The sequence below is a fragment of the Indicator indicator genome, chromosome 5 (assembly GCF_027791375.1).
Source record: "Indicator indicator isolate 239-I01 chromosome 5, UM_Iind_1.1, whole genome shotgun sequence".
NCBI lineage: Eukaryota > Metazoa > Chordata > Aves > Piciformes > Indicatoridae > Indicator > Indicator indicator.
Window position 1 is genome coordinate 39681290 of NC_072014.1, and position 26379 is coordinate 39707668.

The following is a 26379-nucleotide window of genomic DNA, read 5'->3' on the forward strand; positions in this document are numbered from 1 at the left end:
CACTTCACAGACTGCATCAGGTTGGAAAGGACCCTCAAAGGTCATCTTGTCTGACCCCCCCGCAGTCAGCAAGTAGATCTCCAACTAGATCAGGCTGCCCAGGACCACATCAAGTCTGATCTTGAATGTCTCCAGGGACGGGGCCTCAACCACATCCGTGGGCAACCTGTTCCAGTGTTTCACCACTCTTGCTGTGAAAAACTTCCTCCTTATGCCCAACCTAAATCTGCCCTGCTCCAGTTTCAAACCACTGCCCCTCATCCTATCCCTACAGGCCCTTTTAAACAGTCCCTCCCCAGCTTTCCTGTAGCCCCCTTCAGATACTGAAATGCAGCTCCCAGGTGTTCCCAGAGCCTTCTCTTCACCAGGCTGAACAGCCCCAATTCCTTCAGCCTGTCCTTGTAGGAGAGGTGCTCCAGCCCATTTCTCTGCTAAACATGCAAACATGTCTCAGTAAAACCATGGGTTAGACCCAAACCAGGCAGCCCAGGATTACATTGCCCTAAGCTTTTGTTTTATTCAGAAATTGTCATGATTTTTATCCTTTAGCACCAACAAATAACAAGATGCCTTGTGGAAAGGGCTCCAAAATGACATTTTGAAGGGGACTGGGGCCATTTCCAGGTTGTGAAGCACCACAAGAGGTTGAGCTAATTGCTGGGTGCCAGCAGGACTGACAGATCCACATGTATACACGTGTAGCACAACCTGCAGGGCTGGGAAACGCTGCTTCCTCTTTGTAGCCAGTCTAATTGGTTACAAGAGAAACACAGATTAGCAACCCAAAAGAAAGGTTTGTGTGACACTTAAAAGGCAAATCAATTCTTAAGACAGCAGTTCAGCTCCTCACAACTCAAAACCAAGCAAGACATTTGCATTTAAAATACAACTCCTGTATTTAAAGTTACACTAAGCGGCCCTGCAGCATCTTTCTCATCTTCCATCAAAGCCTTTAGCAGTTCCCTTCCAAGATGTGACACCTGCTCTGAGAACAACACAAGGAGAGCTTCAAAGCTAACTGATTGGATATTTGATGTAGCAGCCTGGTTCTGTTGAGTCAACTGCCATTTGCAGCTAGCTGTTCAAATGCTGTGCTCAATTAGCCAGTTCTGTTCACACTTGGATTTCCCTCCAAGCAGATCCTGTGCTTACACTTCCCTGCTCCTTAAACCCGGGGACTTAACAGCCACAGGGGGAAAAATACAACAGTGAGGTGTCTGGCTGCAATGTGCTTTCTTCATGTTTCACCCCAGAAGTCTGGATCTCAAGGATAAGAAAGTAGTTGATGAATAATTTAGTAAATAATCATAGAATCAGAGAATTGTTTTGGTTGGAAAAGACCTCCAAGATCATTGAGTCCAACACCACCATGGCCATTAAACCATCTCCCAAAGTACCATGCCCACAGGTTTCTTGAACACCTCCAGGGATGGGGACTCCACCACCTCCCTGGGCAGCCTGTTCCAATGCCTGACCACCCTTGAAGCAAAGAAATTGTTCCTAATATGCAAACTGAACTTCACCTGGCACAATTTCAAGCCATTTCCTTTTGTTCTATCACCTGATATGAGGGAGAGGAGACCAACCCCCACCTCACTCCAACCTCCTTTCAGGGAGTTGTAGAGAGCAATGAGGTCTCCCTCTCAGTGTGGTGGGACTGCTGGGAGCACCCAGCTGGCACCTACCCCAAACTCCATCTCTCCACAGCTTTCCACAGGCAGTGCACGTTGTATGGCTCTCAGGCAGACAAAGCCCTTCACTCCCAGGGTGAGCAGGGCTGCCCAGCCATGCTATAACTGTTTGGAACAACTTCTCAAATGGACTTTTTACCCACCTACCCCCATTTTGCTTAGTCCAAGCACTACACCATAAGCCCTAATCCAAGAGACCAGCAAACATCCTCAGCCATCCACTTATCCCATTTCTTTCCTTCATGCCTGAGTTGAGGCTTATTAGCTAAGCAATGTAAGAGCAGTGAGTGATGCCAGTACATCATCCTACCACAGTGAACACAGCACTCCAGGCATATATTGCTCTGGTGCAAGCAATCCAGCTCTTCCACTAAGCTCTCAACAGCTAGAATGTCAGAAAGCCCCCAAAACACAAATCCCATCATAACTGTGCTGCAGGCAGCTGAAAGAAGCGCTGGCTGCAACTCATCTGCCAAACTGAAAAGCTCCACATGTAAAGCAGCAATTCACAAACCTGCTACAGAGGGCAAGTTTCTTCCTCAGGATTTTTGTTCTGGGAAGCTAAAAAGACAGCCCCAGCTATCACTGGTATCTGAAGAAAAAAATGAATGTGCAGGATCACAAAGCATTTGTCACCAACCACACAAAATGAGAGCTCCATTATCTGAGCAGCACTGGGGGGACTGGGGAGGTTTTCTGTGCTTCATCTCTACATTGATCTTAGACAAAGACAAGTCAAGGTTCACACTCCTTTCCACAAAATACAGTAGGAGTGGGCACAGACACTGTCTGTCCTGCTGGACAGTTTATACTTTTGCTCTACAACCACTTCTCCTCTGCCCTAAATACTCTCACAGAATCAATAAGGTTGGAAAAGACCTCAAGGATCACTGAAGTCCAACCTGTCACCCAAGACCCCATGACTACTAAACCATGGCACCAAGTGCCACGTCCAATCCCTGCTTGAACACCTCTCAATCCTGCTCAAGCCTCTTCTTTCCACCCACTCCACCAGCTAGCTGCACTCCCTACTCCTTGGGCTCCTCATCCTCCTCACATTTCCTTTTTCAGAAGTTTCTGCTTGGGTATTTGAATATTAGAGAAATGTTAGACACCTCAGCCTCAGCTCCTCCCATTCAGAATTCTGACTCTTCTGTCCCACCACCTCTCCACAGAGCCTTTCTCCTCACCATCTCCACACAGCATCAAGCCTGGTGGCAGGCTGGGACCTTCACTGCTTCTCCCATGGGGTTGTCCCTCACCCTCAACATGTTCCAGCCAGGCAGCTCACAGACCCACTCTGCAACGTGTTGCACAGGAGCTCACCCTCAGCTTACAGGAACTGGAAAAGACCAGAGGTTTTTGTGTGGTTTTTTTTTTTTTTTGTTGTTGTTGTTGTTGTTTTGTTTTGTTTTGTTTGGTCTGGGAGAGTGTTTTTCTTACAAGCTCTTCATTTCTGGCAGACTTTCCCCCAGGTTAACAAAAGCCATACATCCATCTCACAAAGGCAATATGCCAGCAGGTCCAAAGATTTTATTCCAAAACAGAGAGGGAGGATGAGCAAGCATGGACATCGTCATGTTTCGAGCATCCTTCCCAAGCAGTACTTTTCCTCCTACTGTCACCTTCAGAAGTGACACAACCATAGAATCAGAGAATTGCTTTGGTTGGAAAAGACCTCCAAGATCAAGTCCAACCATAGACCTAACACCACCATGGCCATTAAACCATGCCCCCAAGTGCCATGGCCACAGGTTTCTTGAACACCTCCAGGGATGGGGACTCCGCCACCTCCCTGGGCAGCCTGTTCCAATGCCTGACCACTCTTGCAGCAAAGAAATTGTTCCTCATATCCAACTTAAACATCCCCTGGAACAATTTCAGGCCATTTCCTCTTCTGTCACCTGATACTAGGGAGAAGAGACCAACTCCCACCTCATTCCAACCTCCTTTCAGGGAGCTGTAGAGAGCAATGAGGTCTCCCCTCAGCCTCCTCTTCTCCAGGCTGAACACCCCCAGCTCCCTCAGCTGCTCCTCACCAGCTCTGTTCTCCAAACCCTTCACCAGCTTTGTTGCCCTTCTCTGGACCTGCTCCAGCACCTCAATGCCTTTCTGTAGTGGAGGGATAACTGCTTTTATATTTTTTTTTCCAAATGTAACTCAACTTGAATTAAACACTAAAAGGAGGATTTCAGCCTTATTAGAGCTTATTGAAGAAAGCAATAAGCAGCCAGTAACAAAGCACTATTTTCTGAGTCAATGCTGTTTTATCTGTGCACCTCCTCCATACATTTCCACCTTTCTCATTCCAGGCAGGGTATTATCTCTCATCCATAAATCACATCATCTTTCCTATGCCATTACTTCCAACAGTGCCCCTGACACAATCTGTTCCATTAACTTCTGCCACTGCTGCATAATGGCGAGGCTAAGTGCTCCGATCCACCCACACAATTGCTGCTCAAGTTGTATTGACAGCAAGATAGATTCTGCCCTGCACTTCCAGAGCAGGAGGAATGCTGGTCATATGCATTGACAATTATTATTATTATTATTATTTTACCAGCTTTATGTTTGGAGTTTCCTATGGAGCCTAAAAGCTTAGCCGTGGCATGTGGGCATGGACCCCAATCGGTGTCTGGGAAGCAAGAGAGAGAGAAGAGATAAAAAAAAAAAAAAAACAAACCAACCTTGAGGATTTCACAAGCACAAAAAGGATCTTAACCACAAATGTGTATGCTACCAAAGCCATCAGTTCACAAGCAGCAGCACTGTCACTAGATGCTATTCCAGTTTCAATTAAAAATAACCAAATACATTTCTTGTTTCAAAAAGAAATCACAACTCTCCTCCATTCCACCCAGACAGGAAATGAGAAGTGCTCTGAGCTGCATGCTAAGAATTAGGAGCCTTAATGCAATTTCATTATTAATTCCCTGTGATCTTCAGACAGACATTCAGGGTCGACTCCAGCAGTGTGTCTGGAGGTTTTGATGCTAAAACAAGACCACACCTGACTTTCAGGCCGCTGAGCTCAGAAGCAGAATTCACAGTCCAAGGTCTATCCCAAAAGTGATTTATAAAACCCATGGGGAAGCACAAAGGAAGCGAGCACACAAAATGATGGGCTTCTTTTGATTTTTGAGGGTTATGAGGAGATAAATTTGAGTCAGATGAGGAATTATAGCCTGAAACTCCCTACCATTAGAGATCTCATCCAGATTTATCCCAGGGCAGATGCAGCTTTAAGCCAACTTATCTGACCCTTTCTCCTCTACCTGGAAGAAAAGACTGCTCCCCACCTGGCTGCAACCTCTTGTCAGGGAGTTGTAGAGAGCCAGAAGACCTCACCTCAGCCTCATCTTCTTCAGGCTGAACACCCCCAGTTCCCTTACCCACTCCTCACCAGCTCTGTTCTCCAGACCCTTCACCAGATTCATTGCCCTTCTCTAGAACCACTCCAGCCCCTCAGTGTCCTTGGAGTGAGGGGCCCAAAACCAAACTCAGTGGCCTCACCAGTGCTGAGTAAAGGGGCACGATCCCTTCCCTGCTCCTGCTAGCCACACTAGTGCTGATCCAAGCCAGGGTGCTGGTGGTCTTCTTGGCCACTTTCTGGTTGATGGAGTTCATTCAGTGTGTACATAGTGTACAGGGGTTTAAGCACCAGCAACAAAGTGGGACCACAGGTCAACAAGGTCCACGTCCACGTGTTCATGCTGCCAGCTGTGTGAGGAGGTCTGGAAAAGGGCTCAGCCTCACCTTGGCCAGGCTGCTAGATTCAATATCTGAAGGGGACCTACAGGAAGGCTGGGGAGGGACTATTTAGAAGGGCTTACAGCAATAGGACAAGGGGCAATGGTTTGAAACCGGAGCAGAGTAGATTTAGGTTGGACATTAGGAGGAAGTTCTTCACTGAGGGCATGGTGAAACACAGGTTGCCCAGGGATGTGGTTGAGGCCCCATCTGTGAGGACATTCAAGGTCAAATTTGATGAGGCCCTGAGCAACCTGCTCTAGTTGGAGATGTCCCTGTTCACTGCAGGGGGGGACTGGACAAGATCTTTGAGGGTCCCTTCCAACAGGATGCATTCTGTGACTGTCATTCAGCTCTTCTCTTAAGAGCCATAGTTAGGACACTCAGCTGAACAGGCAGATAGATCATGCCCACAGTGTCCCTCTCAGTAATCTCAGTCTTCTGTCCCCTCAGAAAGCAGGAATGTCCTTTTCCCCAGAACCTGGTCACACAGAGGCACTTCCCTTCCCCCTGTAAATGGAGTGCATCAGCCACACAATCAACAGCTGATAGATAGCTGGGTAAAGCTTTTGATCCCGGCAGAAAGCCAACAGTGCCAAGCCACACAGCCCAGTTGATCAAAGGAATTGTTTGGCAAACCATGACTCTGCTCAAACTCTGTCTCTGCTGCAGTCAATGAGGTTTACTGAGGCAGCACACACAAGGGATGAGGATACAGGTACTAGAAGCTTGTGATCCACAGGAGCTTAATTAATGGGGAATTATTTCCCAGCTAGTTTGCACTACCATAAGTGTTCTTGTAGGAGGGGTTTTCTAAATAAAAGATCTATAATTGCAGGCCTGGAAGACAGAATTTTTCCAAGAGCAGGAAGCAAGCTATTACCAGCAGCAATTAGATTTTTCAACCCTTGCACAACACCAAGTTGCTCCCTTAGAAGGTGGCACAAACCCTATTTCTCTCCTCTAGCCTACAGGAGTAGGAATTCAAGCCTTTGGAAATGCAGAGGCCACATTTGCTGAACACTGCATCAAACTTGCTCTGTTCTCAAGTGGGATGAATAGCTGGCCCTGCAAATTCCCCCTAGGATTACACAGAACTTATTGAAAAGAAAGGCTTCTTTCCCTCACAAGTTATATTATTCTGCAGCTACAAGTTTATTATTATTTTGCTGATGAAGCACAAGAAATAATAAACAGGATTTATCCCGTTCTCCTGAATCCATCTACTTCTAGTGAGAGCTAAAAATATGATTAAAGACAAAGGGAGAAGATAAAAGCATCTTAGCAAAACAGTAAAATGTAGTTACATTTTCCCTTCATTGAATCATACTGACTAAGGAACTGCTGCTGCCATGCTATCAAGTTTCTGTGTTTAAAAACATTGTGGCAAGCATCAAGTCACCTAATGGATGAGAATTTAGAATACTTGGGATAAAAATAATGAAGGGAAATTATTCAGGATAACCTGAATACACTACATTGTCCAAAAGACATTTGTAAAACTTGGTAAACCTCCTAAAACTCAGCTGTAAAATCAATGGAAACAGGCAGTCAGCTCTGACCAGGCACTGCAGAGCAATCTGAGTCAATACAACATTACCTTTGCACAGTGAGCTTAATTATCGAGCTGCCTTCTGAATATTTCTGAGGAGCTGACACAACTTGGCTTGTGGCCAGTGAGCCACTTTTAGCTTTCACTCCCAGCAGAGAGAACCTTTAACTCCTTTTGCAACAAACCCTGTTTTAAAAACACATTCTTTTGGTTTGCTATAGATTTGCTATTTAGAAAACCAAACCTTTGAAAGCTTTTCTTCCACCTAAAGGCACCACCTGGAAAAGACTCTTTAAGAAACCTTATATGTATTTTAGGTACAAAGATCTCCCAAGAAGACCTCAACTATTAAATTATACCCTGTAGCAACATTTTTTTAATACCTCTGACACAGCAACACTCAAGAGTCACAGCTTGCTATCACTGTTTACTTGTAGTGCTACAAGTCAGCCACCACTGTCCAGAGAAGGCGATAAACCCAGTGTCTCCAGCCATCACAAAAGCTCTCCCCCTATGCTGGCACTTCTGCCTGTCACATGGAATGTTATCTATATAAATGCTACTCACAAAAATAAAAAGCAGTGCAGACTGTCTGCCAGCCCCCAGCCTGGCCATCAGATGGTAAGCTGCAGGCTGACAGACTCTTTGAATCTAGGAGAAAGGCAGGAGAAAAGAGCTGGAGCAGCAGCACCCAGGGCTCAGGAGCTCCATCACTGCTGGAGGCTGCAGCCAGCTGGGAGCACCCAGCAGCACCATGGAAAACAGGACTTCTTACTTGAGAGCAACAGACGTGCTCCTCCTCCTCTTCCAGGACTTCCCAACGCTGCATGGCTCAGGAATGGGACAGGGAGGTGGAAAGGCCCCAGGACACAGGCTCCTCCAGCTCCTCTCCATCCTCATCTCTCCGTGGGCACCACGCATGTGGTGTGGCTGCTCTGTTACCAGCACCACTTGATCTGTGCATCCTTTGCTACTCCTTCCATGGTGAAGCTTAATGCCACCAGGATTAGCACCATCCTTCCAGCCTACCAGTGCCCTGCACACCACGTGGCAGCTTGCAGATTTGGGTCTTGATTACTTAACTGCTTATGCAACAGCACAACACTGAGTGTCTGGAGAGCAGTGGCAGCCTCCTGCAGTTAAACTGAATCTCTAAGAAGGTGAAGCTCTGCTCATGATTGTGGAAAAAAAAAATAAAGGATTTTGTTCATACAGCGCTAGCTTGAAAATGGGCATCACTCCCCTTTTCCTGGGTCTTTCACCTCATGGTAAAAAAAATTAAAATAACCTTTTCACACTTGAGTTCCTCTGGCAAAATTGTTTCTTCCATCTTTTCTCAGAAAACTAAGTTTGAAGCTCAGCAGATCTTTCTGCTTTGTCATAGGTACAAAACCATCCAAGCAAGTAATCAGACAGAGGCTACTCTAATAGTCTTAAGGGAAACAGGAGAACATCATCCCCAGCACCATTTCTCCAGCTTTCAGGGAGCTTGCACCACTGTATTATGTATAACATACAACTACTGGTTTAATTTTAACTTATTTAACTAATGTAACAGACCTTTTCAGGCCCCCCATCTCTGCCTTGGTGAGGCCACATCTGGAATACTGTGTCCAGTTCTGGGCTCCCCAGTTCAAGAAGGACAGGGAACTGCTTGAGAGCATACAGCAAAGGGCTATAAAGATCATTAGAGGGCTGGAACCTCTCTCATGAAAAAAGGCTGAGGGACTTGGGGCTTTTCAGTCTGGAGAAGACTGAGGGGGGATCTCATAAGTACTTAAAGGGTTGGTGTCAGGAGGATGGGGCCAGTCGTGCCCACTGACGGGACAAGAGGTAATGGGCACAAACCTGAACAGGAACTTTCATCTAAACTTGAGGAGGAGCTTCTTTGAGGGTGGTGGAGCACTGGAACAGGCTGCCCAGAGAGGTGGTGGAGTCTCCATTTCTGTCAGGATGCCATCCTGTACAACCAGCTCTATGTAAACCTTCTCTGGCAGGGAGGTTTGATTGGATGATCTCCAGAGGTCCCTTCCAACCCCTGTCATTCTGTGACTGTGTGATTCAGCTGGAGCAGGCACAGCAAAGGCATGCTCCTCACCTTGTTCAGTGTGTGCCTGGCAGAATGTGCTGATGGTTTGATCAGTGCTGCCTGTCCTTCTAAACACAGTGACTCCTCTGACCCTGGGAAGCCACGTTCCTCCTGGGCCTTACTGCTGATGCTCTTGGTAGCTGTTCCAGTTGCACTGAACAGTTGTCTGCATCCATACAGCTCAGCCTTCCCCAGCTGCAGCAGTCTGATCCTCTTTAACAGCCTGACACTGATTGTTGTCACCACAAAACTCACACAAAAATGCCACTACTGGAGACTGACTGGTTAGTCTTGAACTGTTACCTCCATGTCACAGCCATCATTTACTTCTCTCCTCTTTTATATTCCCTTTTTTTAATCCTTTCCTCTTTTATATTGCATTTTATTTCCTTTATTTTTCCCTTTTATACTGCATTTTCTTTTTCTCCTCTCCTTTTCCACATCACATTTTGGTTTATTTTTCCCCCACTCAAAACTTTTTTTATTTTCTTACCACTTTCTGGGTCAAGCCTAAATACCCAGTGGCAAACTCTGCTGTCACTTGATAAACACATTGGCTTGATTATATTTCACTTTATGGTATCTTTTACAGTTTAACTTCAAAGCAAAACAGCTCAGTGATACAGACAAATCCTAAAGCAAAGTTAATCTTGCTCTATAGAACTGCCTGTTCCTTTAGACTTGAGGAAAATGTTTGCTTAGATTGATAATAGAGGATTTATTCTGTGCACTGCTTGCTTTCTGTGCAGCCCGGATTTTCTGAGTATTAGAGGATAACCTTACCCTTAAACTTCAAACAAAACTGTTGCCAGCATAAACAATTTATTTTAATCTTGCCATATGTGATCATTGAGCTGTGAAGCTCTGTGCAAGAGTTGCTTTCCCTCTTTCTGTGCAAAAGCAAGGTAGGACTCTGCTGCAAAGAGCTGAAGCACCTAACCTGGTTTCATGCCTGGTGTGTTGTGTGAGCCAGTGCCAGAGCTGGTGTCAGTCCCTGGCTTGGAGACACCCAATCTACCAACAGAACCGCACCCCTCTGGGGAGAAAAAAAACACTGAGATGAGTCATTGAATGCTCTGGGTTGGAAGGGATCTCCAAGTTCATCTAGTCCAATCCCCCCTGCAGTAAGCAGAGCCATCCTCAACTAGATCAGGTTGCCCAGAGCCCTGTCACTGGCACCTCCATCCCCTAAACAAGCTGTTTGAAGGGCTGTTGCTTGAGATGGCTACAAATGCAAGGGAAGCAAGTGCAAAGCTGGCTGCCTCAGTCAGATGAGTGAGAAGCTGAGCCCTCAGCAGCTTTCCAGGCTGTCCTACTCTCCAGTAGAATTGGAGCTGTTGTGGGGCAACCAGCTCCCAGGGCTGCCTGCAGTGCTTTTTGAAGGCCAGCTCTGTGCAGAGGTAGCAGAGAGACTCATGGATGTGGTTCTTTTCTAGAAGCAGGCTGAACTAGTGCCCTGGGGGCTAACTGACATTTTATTTTTAAATTCACTGTCATCAGAAGTGGTCAGTAGGATGTCACTTAATATGGGACTTCTGGGATTCTTCATTTTTATGGTGTGCCCTTGTGCTAGTTCAGAGCAGCAGCACCATGTGAATACAGCACCTGAACTGAGCACACTGCTCTTCTGACTTGATGCAACCCCTAACCTGTTCACCTTAGCAGAGCTTGCATTTGGCCTGCTTTGGATTCAGACAAACCTACAAAGATGCTGAGGAGATTGGAACATCTCTGTGATGAGGAAAGACACAGAGAACTGGAGCTTTTTAGTCTGGAAAAGAACACTGAGGAGAGGGTTCATCGATGCTGATGGGTGGGTGTCAGGACGATGGAGCCAGTCTGTCTTCAGTGGTGCCCAGTGACAGGACAAGGGCTAACAGGCACAAACTGGAACATAAGAAGTCCCATCTAAACATAAGGAGAAACTTCTTCAATTTAAGGGTAACACAGCACTGGAATAGGCTGCCAGAGAGGCGGTGGACTCTTCATCTCTGGAGACATTCAGATCCTGCCTGTTCTCTCCAGCAGAAACAAACAAAACCTGCATGACAAGGGACTGTGAACTAGCAAAAAATAGAGGATAAGGAAGGTGCAAACAATCATTAAGACCTTTTAGAATACTAGAATTGCTTAGACTTGAAAAGACCTTTAAGATCCTCAAGTTCAACTGTTAACCAAGCACAGAGTCCTTCTTCCATAAGCTTTCAGACATGCATTTCACGCAGGAATGGGCCTGCTCCAGATGCTGCAGAGTCCACAGCCCCAGAAGAGAGAAATGGCAGCTGCTGAGCAAAATGGCTGCACTCCTGCATGGGGTCTCTGCTCTGTGAACACCACTCTCCAGGCATGTTTGAAGAGGTTTGTTGCCAGGAGCAACTTGTCTGCATTACTTGGTGACAGGGTAATTGCTCTGCCTGCCTTGACATCTGTGCTCCTGTGAAGGCTCTTCCATGCTCACACTGCAGCTGTTTCTGCAGAGCTGAGTATTTCCAATATACAACACAGGTGTAGGCTACGAATTGAAGGTGATGCCAGGGCAGCTGTGCATCAAGTACCTCTCTCAATAAAACCAGAAATAGCATTGCCCTGTTTGGTGCCCTTTTGGTTCTTCTTGGGAGTACCACTTTTCAATGGAAAAGCTGGAAGGAAGAACAGAGGCAGTGGTGCTGTCGTTCTCCTTCCTCAATTCTCTGATGTGTTTTCAGTGCCTGTGGTTTTAATGGCATTAAAGGAGGCTGGGGCAGAACAGAGATAAGATTTAAAATCCTACTACATCAGGTCATTGTACCCCTGTACACAGCAGTGGTTAGGCCACACCTTGAGTACTGTGTCCAGTTCTGGGCCCCTCAGTTTAGGAAAGATGTTGAATTGCTGGAGCATGTCCAGAGAAGGGCAACGAGGCTGGGGAGAGGCCTTGAGCACAAGCCCTATGAGGAGAGGCTGAGGGAGCTGGGGGTGTTTAGCCTGGAGAAGAGGAGGTTCAGGGGAGACCTCATTGCTGTCTACAACTACCTGAAGGGAGGTTGTGGCCAGGAGGGGTTTGGTCTCTTCTCCCAGGCAACCAGCACCAGAACAAGAGGACACAGTCTCAAGCTGTGCCAGGGCAGGTTTAGGCTGGAGGTGAGGAGAAAGTTCTTCACAGAGAGAGAGGTTGGCCATTGGAATGTGCTGCCCAGGGAGGTGGTGGAGTCACCATCCCTGGAGGTGTTCAAGAGGGGATTGGACGTGGCACTTGGTGCCATGGTTTAGATAGGCATGAGGTGTAGGGTGACAGCTTGGACTCGATGATCTTTGAGGTCTCTTCCAGCCTTCTTGATTCTACGATTCTATGATATTCAAGCTCCCACAGCTACTGGCATTCAGTATCTCAGATTTTCTTCCTCATTTACAAACCAAGTTGTTGTTGCTGGTCTCTCAGTCAGTCAGGAGCACACTCAACCAGCAAGATACCAAGGTTATTTCCTGATCTCTGGGAGTGCAGTTCCTCCTACAGACCATGGATGCTGGTATCTTCCTCTCTCAGCTGTCTTGAACACTACTAGTCTGGGGTTTTGAACACTCGAGATCTTTCAGTTCTTGAGGGCAGAGGACAACAGTCATAGAATCATCTAATTGTTTTGGTTGGAACAGAACTTGATGACTTTAAAGTTCAACTCCTAGCCCAGCACTGCCAAGTCACCACTAAACCACGTCCCTCAGCACCACATCTCCATGGCTTTACAACACCTCCAGGGACAGGGACTCCACCACTGCCCTGGGCAGCCTGGTTTAGTGCCTCACAACACTTTAAGTGAAGAAACTGTTCAACCTAAACCTCCCCTGGTACACCTGGAGGCCATTTCTTCTTGTCTTAATACTTGTTACTTGGGAGAAGACACCAACCCCCCCATATCTACGTGTGCTAGTGTTACTGTTGGTGACAATGGGAGGAGTGGAGTGTGGTGCATGTTTGGTGTGTCCCCAGCGTGGAACCATGTTCTCACCATGGTGTGCTGCCATGCAGGTGCCATCTTGGGAGTCTATCTAGGGAGCAGAGATGTTCCCAGGCTTGCTGCTGGGGTCTGGGCTCACTGCTGCTGTGATCAGCAGGACCCTCCAGGAACAACCTCTCTCAGGATGCTCTCACACAATAAATTAATGGCTCTGGATTAACCCCTAGGAGACTGAGTGTATAGCCCAGCTGCTAATGTGACAGGTTCTGCTTGTGAGATGCTTTCTCTGCAGAACAAATAGGGCACAATGCAGGCAGTGGGGTGCAAGCCTCTCCTTCCTTTCTTTTTCCTAGTATATATCCAGCCTGACAGGACTCTCCATGCCCAGTGGTGTAGATTGTTGTATGATGCCCTCCAATTGTTGGTTTTGTAGAGCATGCTGAAAAGAAAGCTGCTCTACAGACCAGTGATGCCCTCACATTTCATTTTGACCTCCCCTGACCTGAGGTGGATTTGAATCTACAACTGACAGGGCTCAGTATCCTGTTACTAATCTCCTGAGCCACCCAGTTGCCCCATAAATCTGTAAGTGATATGTTTAACAAAGTGGAGATTAACACAACACTGCCAGGGCAGAATGAAGATGTAGTTATGTCTTGAACCAGAGCTGGCTCATGTTACACTTCTGGAGGTGAAGCTGAATGTCGGCATCTTGCTTGGGATTTTTACTTCATAAACACTGCTTCAGTTCATCTTTTGAAATATCAACCTAGTTTTTTGCTTTTTGTTGAACTATTGAAAGGCTGAGGGACCTGAGGCTGTTGAGCCTGGAGAAGAGCAGCCCCAGAGGGGGTCTGATCAATGCTCAGCAAGAGCTAAAGGGTGGGCAAGAGGATGGGGCCAGACTAATGTCAGTGGTGACAGGACAAGGGACAACAGGCACAAACTGGAACCCAGAAAGTTCCATCTGAACATGAAGGTGCTGGAGTCCTGGAGCAGGTTACCCAGAGAGGTTGTGGAGTCTCCTTTTCTGAAGAGATTCCAAACCCAGCTCATTGTGATGCTGGGCAACCTGCCATGGGAAACCCTGCTTTTGCAGGGGGGTTGGACTGGGGGATCTCCAAAGGTCTCTTCCAACCCCCATCATGCTGGGATTCTGTAATTATCAATACTGATGATCAGCAAAGATGCTGTCCCACAGACACCCCACCCAGGGAGTGGCCTTGTCTTATTCCTTCTCCATTGCTGCTGTAGGAAGCTGCCTGGGTATGGGGTTTACTACATTATTTTCTGGCTATGGCATTTTTAATTTTGGTACAAGAAAATCACAGTATTCTCTAAATAACAAAATGCCAGGAGTTTAAAACCAGTTTTAAAATACTGCTTTTCTACAAATTAGACAATTAAAGTATTGTCACCTCCTTGAGCTGATGGAGCGGATCCAGAGGAGGCCACAAAGATGATCAGAGGGCTGGAGAACTTCCCCTATAGGCACAGGCTGAGAGAGCTGGGGCTGTTCAGCCTGGAGAAGAGAAGGCTCCAGGGAGACCTTAGAGCAGCCTTCCAGTATCTGAAAGGGGCTACAGGATGGCTGGGGAGGGACTTCTTACAAGGGCTTGCAGTGATAGGAAGAGGGACAATGGCTTTAAGCTGGAAGAGAGGAGATTTAGACTGGAGATTGGGAAGAAATTCTTTCCAGTGAGGGTGGTGAGACACTGGAGCAGGTTGCCCAGTGAGGCTGTGGATGCCCCCTACTTAGAGGTGTTCAAGGCCAGGTTGGATGAGGCCTTGGGCTTCCTGGTCTAGTGGAAGGTGTCCCTGCCCATGGCTTGTGGGGTGGAACTATTTGATCTTTAAGGTCCCTTCCAACCCAAACCATTCTATGAACCTAAGAATTATGTTTAGATGGAACTTCCTATGTTCAAATTTCTGCCTGTTGCCTCTTCTCCTGTCACTAGGAACCACTTAAAATTAAACACAATCATTTTTTGTTGGAACATCACTGGGTTATGATCTAGTCCACTATAGGTATAGATAGACACATAGATCTATACATCCTCCAACTGTGCATTCTGTGCTCCCCTCACTAGGGTCCAGTGTCTCCAAGGACAGCTGCTCAGCTATTTGTAGTACACAGCAATGTATTAGAAAAAAAAAAAAAGCCAGATGACTTTCCTCAGCAATAATCTGTTCCAAGAATCTCCTAAGTGAACAATATAACATCTCAAAGCTCTCTGAGAAGTTGCAGCATTATTCACATCTCGCTGTTTGGCCTAAATACAGAAATCCAAGCAATTCAGGGGAACTGCAGAGCCAAGAAAAGAGATTACAACTGTAGAAAAATCCAACTTCTCTTAACAGCTTTGCTAAAAATATTCCCTAACCCAGTTACCCCAATTCAGATAACGGTCTCCTGCACATCCTTTGCTAAGTGAAAGAATAATTTAGCAGTCAGAATGGTGCTGGTGTATCAGAGATTCAGCTTCCCTGTAGATTCCCAATGTGACTTTACAAGTCAGTTTTCACCCCTCAGAAGAAGAGGTCATCTTTATCTCACAGGCTGTCACAAGGACAGTTAAACAGAAAAGACCATGTTGCAGCAACAATATCTACAAAAGTTCAGGCGTACTTTGGTCAGGAGTCCAGAACAAGTTATTGAAAGCCCTTGGACCATTTGACATACAAGAAAATGTGGTTTTCAGTACCACATCCTCTTCAAGCAACAAAAATGTTTAACAACAGCTTCAAAACAACCACAGTTTCTCAAGAATCCTACTGCTCCATGACCCAGAGAAGTCCCTTAAAGCAGCCAAGGACATCTCCTATCCATCATTGGAAGTAGGTAGTGAGTAAGATTTCTTTTAGCAGAGAGTAGAGCACTGAAAAAAAATGAACCACTTTTAGCAAAGACATCTAAGAGGACTACTATTAAATATTTAAGTCCTTATCTCAGAATACTCATTTCTCATGGGGAAAAAATTCCAACATTCCTGGTTTCAAATAGACTCCATCTCATAATTTGAAGATATGCATTTTCTGAAGCTGCCATGGGACCAATTATCAATATTCTAACAGGAATCTGATTAAGAACAACATCTATTTCCAGGACAGGCCATAGAAAGTAAAGATCCAAAATGGTCATAAGTATACAGCAATGCCTTGGCTCTTTCCAGTAGATGAATAAAGAGAGGAATCCATCAGAAATACCTGCAATTCCACATCTTTAACATTCCCAAGGATCCCATTTTGGATATTTTGAGGTAAAGGATATTTTGCTGTCATGTGGGTTTGGGGTTTTTTTAAGCATGCAATGTGTTCACACTCCAAAACCCAGTGAAGCTGAATAAAGGTGTTTTCCCAGTTCACAAAGCCATGACATGGATAAGCAGCATTACCCAGTGCCCACCTTCCAGTGGAACTGGAAAAAACCCAAACACTGGCAACACCACAGACAAGACAAAAGAGTCCAAAAATTACCAAGCAACTCTAAATCACTTTTCTACTCTGCACTGCAGCATCAGCCAAAGCACAGACTGCCCTGTACTGCACACGCAGGCTGCTGTCTCAGGTGACTTGGATCCAATCATTGCCCCTTCACTTTTCAGCCCACTGCCAATGCAGAGCTGCCTCATCCTGCAGCATCCTGGCTCTCAACAACAGAACTGAGAGCTGACCCTGAAACAAGGCTCATGCCTACACAGATACTGGGGGATTTTTTCAGTCATGCCAGTAACTTAGTAAATATCCTTTCAGAATGAGTCTCACCTTGGCGTGTCCTCTGAGTTTTCAAAGGCTGCAGCACCACAAAAGCTAATAAAAAAGGGACAGTAAAAGGTCTGAAAGTAGTTGGTAGATGATTGAGTTTGGTCTTGTTGGGCTGCATTAAGACACAACATGCCAAGCTCAAAGGGATCCAACAAAACCAGACACAAACATCCTGTGCAGAGGGCTGTTGTCTATGTTAAGAGAAAACAAACCCCAAATAAATTTCATGTAGAAGAGATATTTTTAATCAAAACATTCATGCCAAATTTCAGGTGCACTTTGGTGTTCAACAAAACCAGCCAGAATTTAACAAGAAATGCATCAGCAACCAGAACCATCCCAAGCTGGGGAAGGTAATAGGTGGAAACAGCATGATCTGGACATGGCACAAGGTTTAGTGGCCAGGTGGTGTTGGGTTGATGGTTGGACTTGATGATCTTAGATGGCTTTTCCAACCCAAACAATGCTGTGTGCTTTTCAAAGCAGAGATCATCCCATTCTGCTGTTTCCTCTGTGCCACTGCCCACTTCCAACACGTGTCCACAACTCCCCTTTTCCCCGTGCTTTTGGCATTACTGAACAGAAGGGCTCAGCTTATGCACACTGAAACCTCCAACAACACAATTGACAGCTACTGATGATGTAAGAGATTTCACTGTCCTTAGTGGAAGGAAAAAATCCCACCTTTAAGAAAACACAGTTGTGAAATCTGCAGGTGTTACAGCTCTGCAGCTTGCTCTGATACGCTGCTTACAGAGTTAGAACTGTGAGTCGGTGCCTGGAGACACATGGCAAACAAATAAATGGAAGAAAATAGATCCTAATGTGAGTTATTTGAATGATAACGGGAAGGAGACCAAAGATAATAACAAGGCTGTCAGCAGTCTAGTTAAAAACAGTCAAACTAAATTAAGGTACCTGTTTTTGTGGAAGCATCCTCATCCCAATCCTCAAAAAGCAACTACAGAGCAAAGCATATTTAATATTAAAGACTTCTAAGTGGCACCTCATCCTTCATTTTGTCTTTTCTAACAGCTTTTATTCTTCTGGCAGTTTGAAGCCCTGGGACAGTTCATGGAGATGTAAGCACACATCTCTCCCTCACTGCACGCTAAGCCTTCATTTAGGGCAGGAAGCTTCAGGAGAAATCATCTCCAATGATGCAGAAAAACCCCACCTACTCCTAGACTTCCCCAAATGCCAATAAATTTAACTGCACCAGACTGAAAAGCCATTTGGAGAACTGAATCCAAACAGCAGTGACTAAACACTGCGTCTCAGGGGAAGGAAACAAAGACAGCAACAAGCTGGAAGGAGCTGCTTGAGTGTGGACGCTAAGGGCCTACAGCTTCTGGTCTAAACCAAAAGCATCCTGCAAGAGCTGCCAGAGGGCAAAAGACAACATCAAGAGAGGCTTGAGGCTACATTTTTCAGTTGTTTGATAGTCTATCTTGATGAAATATATAATCTGTATTTTAAGTTTCAAAGTTTTAAGTAGGAATCCTGGGCTGCATCACAAGAAGCATGGCCAGCAGGCAGAGGGAATTCTTTCCCTCTACTCCGCTCTGGTGAGAGCCCACCTACAGTACTGTGTCCAAGCTCTGGAGGCCCCAACACAAGAATAACGTGGAATTTTTAGAGCAGGTCCAGAGGAGGCCACAAGGATGAGGACAGGCTGAGAGAGCTGGAGCTGCTCATTCTGGAGAAGAGAAGGCTCCAGGGAGACCTTAGTGCAGCCTTCCGGTAATTGAAGCGGCCTCCAGGAAAGCTGAAGAAGGACTTTTTCTAGGCATGGAGTGACAGGATGAGTGGCAATGACTTCAAACTTGAAGAAGCTGGATTTAGATTAGACAATAGGAAAGAATTTCTTCCCTGTGAGGGTTGTGAGGCACTGGAAAAGGTTGTCCAGAGCAGCTGTGGAGGCTCTAAAACTGGAAGTGTTCAAGGGCAGGTTGGATGGGATCTTGAGCAACCTGCTCTAGTGGAAGATGCCCCTGCCCATGACAGGGGGATTGGAATTAGATTGTCTTCAAGGTCCCTTCCAAGCCAAACCATTCTATGACTTTATGGATCCACAGTTTTTGTCAGAATAGGTATGGGAAACAAAGGTATTTTTAGAGGAAAATATCCAAGTGGGATTAGAAAAAGATAAAAAATCCTTCAATGGCCCTTGAAATACACAAACAGGAAATTGCTTTGCTGAAAAAATAATAAGCTTTGTACTTTGAGTAAATCATCTTTCTAGCACCACCACCAATAAGCAGAAGCTCTTTTCACACCTGATTTGTCACTACATTTTCAGAAAACAGAAAATCACATATAAGTACAGCTTCAGCCAAGCAGCACATATTGATCCGTGATGAATAATTTTCCCTCCCTCTCTTCCAGGAGAGAAACAGCAGAGGATTAGGAAAAGAAGCTAGCAGGAGCACCCCAAGCCACACTGTCCCTGCAGAAGTGACTAGGCTCCCTCCAACCTAGCAAGCTGTCAAGCAGAATTTAACAAGTCAAGGATTTTGCTTCGAATCTCAACTGGAAGAGAACTATTTCTGTCTCAGGAGCATCTTGGAAAACTGGTTGGGTGCCAACAGTGTCCCAGGAACAAAATTGGCTGCCACTCATGCTGATAGCTGTGGTGCAGCCTGAGGGAAGCCCTCTGAGGATCATCAACCCAGGGGCTCAGGCAGCCATGAGGGTATGGCCTGTACAGGCCACTCGTTGCTCTCCAAACACCAGCACATCATGCCCAGGTGGATGCTCCAGGGTTCAAAACTGTTGAGCCAATTCCCCACACCAACCCCTGCTTTTTCCTTGGAGAAGCTGTTTCCATATCCCACACTGACCCAGTGCAGGTTACAGGACTGGGCAGATGCAAAGGCAAGTGACAGAGAAGGAGAATGTTTGGGATTTGGAGAAGCTCAGAGACATTTATGCAAACCCTTACCAAGACTGATTTTTCTTCTATTGACTTACATTATGGGAGTAATACTGTACTTCATATTTGCTTCAGGGCTTTATGGGAGTATCACTGTGTCAGGACAGAAATGTATTGTATTTCCCAAGAACTGGATCCAGGACAGTTTCTGTCTTTAGCCAAGACACTATAAAAAACAGAACCAAAAAACTACTGTGCTGGTCACCTCCTCAGTCCCATTATTTTAGCCTTCTACACAGGCTCCTGAAAACAAACATGAAGCACAGCAGTATGCCTTAGGACACCACCATTCTTTAGACACCAAGCAACCAAGCAGACCCCTGGATGGCAGCCACACCAGTTCTCCAATAAACTAAATCATTTCATCTGTAGTGCAGAGAAAAGCTACCCAGACCCAGTGGAATCATCTTGGATTTGCTGTTTCAAAGAAAAACCCAGCAACATGCTGTGATCTACAGGCTTCTGCTTCTTCCAAGGCACTCCCTGGCTTAAGCTGAGAAAAATCACCTAAAAAAAAAAAAAAAAAAGCAAGTGCCAGATCTGTCAGTCTTGTGCTGCTGCTGCTGCTCTGGAAATAGTCTGACCTGAGATCAGCATATCCCAAAGCCACAGGGGGATGAGCATGGCACACTGTGGCTCATCTCATCCACTAAACAGGAAAATGCAGCAGGTTAGAGTCGTCTGCAAGCAGGAAAATCTTTGAGGGTAGGAGGATTAGCAAAGGTTTTGAAAGAAAAGGCTCCCACAAAACTATTTGTCAGCTCTTGGTGTCTTCAGGTGCCATCACCTCCATGTAAAAATCACACTGAGCTAAGCCAGGTTACTTGTATCTCACAATAGTCATTTGCGAAAGCTTTCACAAAAAATTTGCTCAGTCTTCACCAGAAAAGAAGAGATGAGAGAGGCAGAAAAACACACCAAAGGAGCTGGGAGACAAAGCAAGCCTTAGCTTCCCAGCTTAAGTGTTCTGCTAGAAAAATGGCATGCTGCATATCCACAGCCATGTTTCCCATCAAGGCAGAAGCACCATCTCACTTCACATCCTACTCAAACCAGCATGTGCTTTTTATACAGAAGATATGAACAAACCCTCTCTAAGCAGTACTGTTGTGCATATTCAAGTAGAGATGGAGGCTTGGCTTTTGTTAGAGGGACAACATACCACACCTCAGAAAAACAAACAAACAAACAACAAAGCCATGCAGCACAAATCACAGAATCACTTTGATTGGAAAAGACCTCTAAGATCATCCAGTCCAACCATTGACCTAACACAACCACAGCCCTTCAACCATGTCCCAGATTCATGTAGGTTTTGGGTTTTTTTAGCTAATCTACTAACACAGTGTAGGGATTTAGGGCTGTCTTAACCAGAGAGACAAATTCTTAACAGCATACAGACATTTCTGTACAGGAGGGACTTAAGACCATACCTTCTTTTAATTAGTAGAAATTCTGTTGACTTCAGTGACACACAAACCAAAACACAGCCAAATATTCTAGGGATGGAAAGGAGTGAAAAATCTCTCCATAAGACATTCCAAAACAGTACTTAACAGCAGAAAGCATTAAAATAAAACCACCACAGCCCTGCTCAGATTCCACCCACCTACTGCAAAGGAATCAGCCATCCATTTTTGGTTTGCTTTATTTCATGGAACATGTTTTCCTTTATTTCATGGAACATATGACTGCAAGCCAGCAATGACCACTGCATCGTAGCTGAGTATCAGGTGATGATTTTGCTTGGTTTTAGCCACAACAGTTATGAGGAACATTTCACAGATGAAAGAACAGACTTTTCCCCACTGTGAGTAAAGCCCAATCCTCAGAGACCCTCCCACGTACCCTGCAGTTCTCTGCCGGTTTTCCCATGGGCAGTTTGCCCAGAGTGCTGGCACAGAGCTACCCCAAGCCCCCAGCACAGGCAGTGAGGGGCTGAGGAAGGCTCTGTGCTGCCTGCCTGCCACCGGGCATGCAGCAGAGAACTGCAGTGCTCAGCAGCTCCTGCTAAGCCAGGCTTTACACATCCCCTCACGCCGCAGCTCAAAAAGCAGCTGACAACCAGAATGAAGAGTCTTTTATACCCTTTCTGATAGTGCTAACATGAGGTTTCCAAGCTGGCTAAAAGATTTGGTTTAGAAATTCTCTTTTGCAAACAGCAGACATTTGTCTGAAAAATCAGTGTCAGATCAGCTTTGCATTAGAAGGGAAGCAGTCACCATGGACTGCACATAAAAAGGAGGTAAAAATACTGTCTCCTTCACCACTAAATGTCTCACAACAAGGGACAGGGGAAAAGGGCTGGAAGCACTCAGAAGCATATCCTCACAGGGAGCATCCCACCAGAGGCTGAGCCTCTCTGCATCCTTCCTTTGCAGATGCTCAGGAATAAAAGCACTCAAGAGGAACAGGGAGAAACATGGAGAAACCACACGCCAGAAGACTTGCCTCAGTTGCTTACTACAGCAAACAGTTCTGCACTATCCAACAAGCCCATAAGAAGCAAGCCAGCTAGAAAAATACATTTTTAGGTATGTCAGCCAACACAATCAATTGCAGAGTCACCTTGAGGTTGCAGAGGAGCAGAAAGATAAAATGAAACTGCAGTCTGTTGATTGTTGGGTAGCTAACCGCAAAAGCAAGTGAGGGATTTACCACTGTCACCGTTTCCTGCCATGCTTAAAGATGCATCCAAAAGGCTTTTTAGATGTTATACTTGAAGGCAGCCTCAAAATATAGTAGGTTTCCACTGTTTTAACCAAAGGAAAAATTAAGGTAAGCTATTTGAATTCTCCATACCTCGCTGCTTTGTACATGCAACGTGCTTGATGAATGGAAGAGAGCAGAATATAAGACACTGGGTCAAATCCCAACTCTGGTCTAACAGTTAGGACTTGCCCTAGGACCTCCTTGACAAGGAGCTCTGAGCTACACAACCACAGGCATCTTAGAGATACATATTTAGTCGTGGCATGAAAGATACCTTGGGGAAACCCAAGCCTAACTTGTTAAGCTTCCTTTATTGCTGTTTGTTTTCAGCAAATATGGACTCAAGATCTTTAATTTTGGTTGGAAAATTTGCTCAGAGTCCTAGGGATGTAGAATGGGAGGTGATAGTGGGAAGCTAAGAAAGACATTTTCCCCACAATTGTTTGCTGGGAAAGAAAAGTAAATTTACTCAGACTTACTAGTCAGGAAAAAAAAAATAGATATTTCCTTGAAATCATTTATATTTCGTTTTTTCTTAGATGATGACAGAATTCCCTGGAGAGGTTTTGGTAGGTTTGTTCTTTTAAATTTTAGCAGAACTTTTTCTTTCCAATATTTGATATTGGATTGGAATAAAAATAAAAGCTGCATTGCAGTGTTTTTCAAAAGCTGTTGTAAAACTAAAGTAAAAAAAATTCTTGGTCCTGCTTTTTGCTTTACATGATGTTTCTAAGAGCCTTTGAAGACTAAAATCCTGCTTTTTTAGAAGAAAGTCTACTCCGGTAATGCCTTCCTCCAGAACTGAGATTCCTTGTCCCTTCAGGCATTTTTTGTTGGAGCTAAGGAGCCACCCTAAGCCGGTAAAAACCGGCAATCAGGACCACTTTCTACTAACACACTGCAGTGACATCCTCTGTAGATCAAGTTACACCAAAGCTCAGGGAGCCCAGTGCAGAGAATAAAGAGGACAAAGACCGGGGGAAGATTTTCTTGTTCATTTACACTCAGAAAACTACAAATATCCCCACGGCAACCCAGCAGGATCGTTCCTCCAGCAAAACAAGAAGCTATATTTGAGGATGATTGCACTAGCTAAGATGACTTAAAAGACCTGCACGTTGCTCTGTGAAAGGAGAGGCAAGGTCTGAGCTTCTGATTAGATTTCAGCTGGCAAATAACCATTCAAAATTATTCTGGCAAATTGAATATATATAGAAATATATAGAAATGCATATAAATGTTTATTTTAAAATAAATAAATGCATCTTTATATAACACATATATTCCTTGTTTCTATTTTTTTTTTAACTTTCATGGTAAGAAACTGACAGGTGCTGGTCTTTTTCCTTTTTAACCTCTACTAAAGGAATTATCTTCAACTGCAAGATAAAAACACTTTTCTTCAAAGCATCATAGTTTCTGTTTTCCCAGACAACAGATACTTTATGACAAGGTGTATTATACACTTGCACATTCATTTAGGTGAGAAAAAAAAGGATTCTAAATTCTACTTCTCTTAAAAGACATGATTATTATGGGGTTTACAGTATTTTAATCAACTTTTAATGTGTCTGAGGGCTGATTTATTTAAGGGGAGTGGGGGAGGGCAATTTGCTGACATTTGTTTCTTCAGCACCCAAATGACTGTGCTACAGTTACACTCTCATCCCAAATATTAGTTGGCCCAAGAATTTATTCACCAAAGAGTCTTCCAGTGCTGACTGAGAATGATAACCAATTTGATCACTCTTTTGGTAACAGATTGTTGTGGGTGTTACAACTTTAACCTTCCAACAAATAATTCAGCTACACAGAAAGCAATTCATGAAATCAAAGTAAGAAAATGTCAGACTCAAATTTTTTTCCTTGTTTTTCCATAACTGTTTTGAAACTTTCATGAGAAAAAGTTTATGAAAACCTCAAGGTTTTAATAAGAATCTTGATAAATTATAGAAGTAATTGCTCATTCTTTGTGTTAACAATTAGTTTTCAGATGGCTTTATCATGGTACAGTGTGTATCATATTATCAGCTTAACCACAGCTGATTAATAAATAAAACAAAGCACCAAATCAGAAAGAACTTCTGGAGATCATCTAGTCCACCCCTCCTGCTAAAGCAGGGTCACCCAGAGTAGGTTACAAAAACAAGGGTTGGTCAGAGTGCAAACTAAAACTGGGGTTCAGGGCACTTGTTCAGGGGACAGGGTGCTGAGCCATCTTATCTAGGTTGGGCTTTACTAAGAAAGGTTGGACTAGACGAGCCTTGAGGTCCCTTCCAACCTGGTATCCTGCAATTCTATGATTCAAAAATATAACTCGGGTTCAAGTATACAAACCAAACCGGGCCCCAGCAGCCTCCTGAACCCCACAGAGATCCCTACACTATGGAAAGCTCCAGCTGTGCTAAGGAAAAGCAAAGGCACTCTCCCGTGAGAGGCTGAGGGATGAGCTGCGCCATGTTCAGCACTCAGCCAAGGAGCCACCTCCCGAACCTCGGAGGGGACACCCACGCTCTGTCCATTGTGAACCTCGGCTGCTGTGACCAGCCCGCCCCCTACAATGAGGGGGGAGCTCAAAACAAAGCTTGGGTACGCTCCTTCTGCAAGCGGGAGGCGACCTGATGTTAAACTAATTGATTCCATTGAGAAGGAAAAAACTTCACCTCGCGTGGCCCATTTTAACTAACGACGCTCCTGCAGTCCCCCCGGGTGACCCGCAGGGACCCGCCGGCAGCCCTGCGGGCCAAGCATCAGCCCAGGCACCGGCTTTGCCCCCCACAACGAGGAGCACCCCAGGATTTTGGGGCCAGCTTCGTTTTGTCGCGCACCGTCAGTGCGCGGAGCCTCGGCAAAGAGGCTCCCACCGCATCCCCCTCCCGCCGCGCACCGGGACAAACTTTCTCCGCGGCGGCTGCCGCAGGGGCGCGGCGGAGGCGCGGCCGGCCGCCCCCGCGGAGCTCCGGCGAGCATGCCCAGTCACCGGCATGACATCAGCGCCGGCAGCACCGGCCGCCCCCCGTCCCTGCCCCTCCCCGGGCCCGGCCGGACACCCCCCCAGGGGGAGTCCTGACCCCTTGCCCAAGGTGGGAACGGGGGAAGCCCTGCCGGAGGGGAGCGGGCACCGCGGAAAGAGCCGCCCGCCGCCGCCCCTCCCTCGCTCCGCCGCAGCGGGAACAATGGGCACGGAGAGGGGGGATGCGGCGGGACCGCGGGATGAATGCTCGACCTAGGGAGCGGGGGAACGATGTTCGGCCTGAGAGGGGATGCTGGTCCCACGGGAGGAATGTTCGCCCCCCGGCTGAGGATGCTTGCCCGGCGGGAGGGATGCTTGCCCCATCACGGCCCCGCGCAAGTGGGAGAAAGATGCGGCAGACTCACCCCGATGACCACGGTCTCCTCGCCCTTGAATTTAGGGATGAATTTATCTCCCCGGAGGATCTCCGCCTCATTGAGGGGCCGGAACCGGCACATCACTTTGATGCTGCACTCGGCGGGATCCGCCATCTCGGCAGCTCGGGCGGGCGGGCGCCGGCCTCAGGGAGCGAGCAATCGCTCCACCGGGCAGGTGCCGCAGACGCCCCCTCCTTCAGCCGCCGACCGGGCGGGGCGAGGAGCCGCTCCTCAAAGCCGGCAACCGCCGCGCTTCCCTGGCTTGGCCCCCCCGCCCCGACGAGGCGCGGCTGCGCAGGGCAGGAGGGAAGGAAAGAGAAGAGGGGCGGTGCGGAACGGAGCTGAGCCGAGCCTGCCCGAGCCCCCTTACGGCCTCGGGGCTTCACCGCCTCAGCGCACCCCGACGCGGGGGCTGCTGGGAGGCGTAGTCCGCGCGGCAGGTGTCGGCGCCAACGGCCCTTAACGGCTTCTAACGGCCCCAACGGCGCCCAGTGGCACCCCCTGAGCGACGACCACCCCGCCACGGGGGAACGGAACCGGGGGAGAGAGAGAGAGAGAGA

General features: G+C 46.4%; 1 protein-coding gene across 4 annotated transcripts in view; it reads right to left on the bottom strand.

Annotated features, from left to right (window-relative positions):
• Positions 1–25933, bottom strand: part of KIF5C (kinesin family member 5C) — a 90263-nt gene extending 64330 nt beyond the window's left edge. For all 4 annotated transcript variants that reach the window (XM_054380888.1, XM_054380885.1, XM_054380887.1 and 1 more), the window contains exon 1: positions 25808–25933. In XM_054380888.1, coding sequence (XP_054236863.1) covers positions 25808–25933 — 126 coding nt within the window. The remainder of the gene's footprint in view (positions 1–25807) is intronic.
• Between the last annotated feature and the right edge of the window lie 446 nt (positions 25934–26379).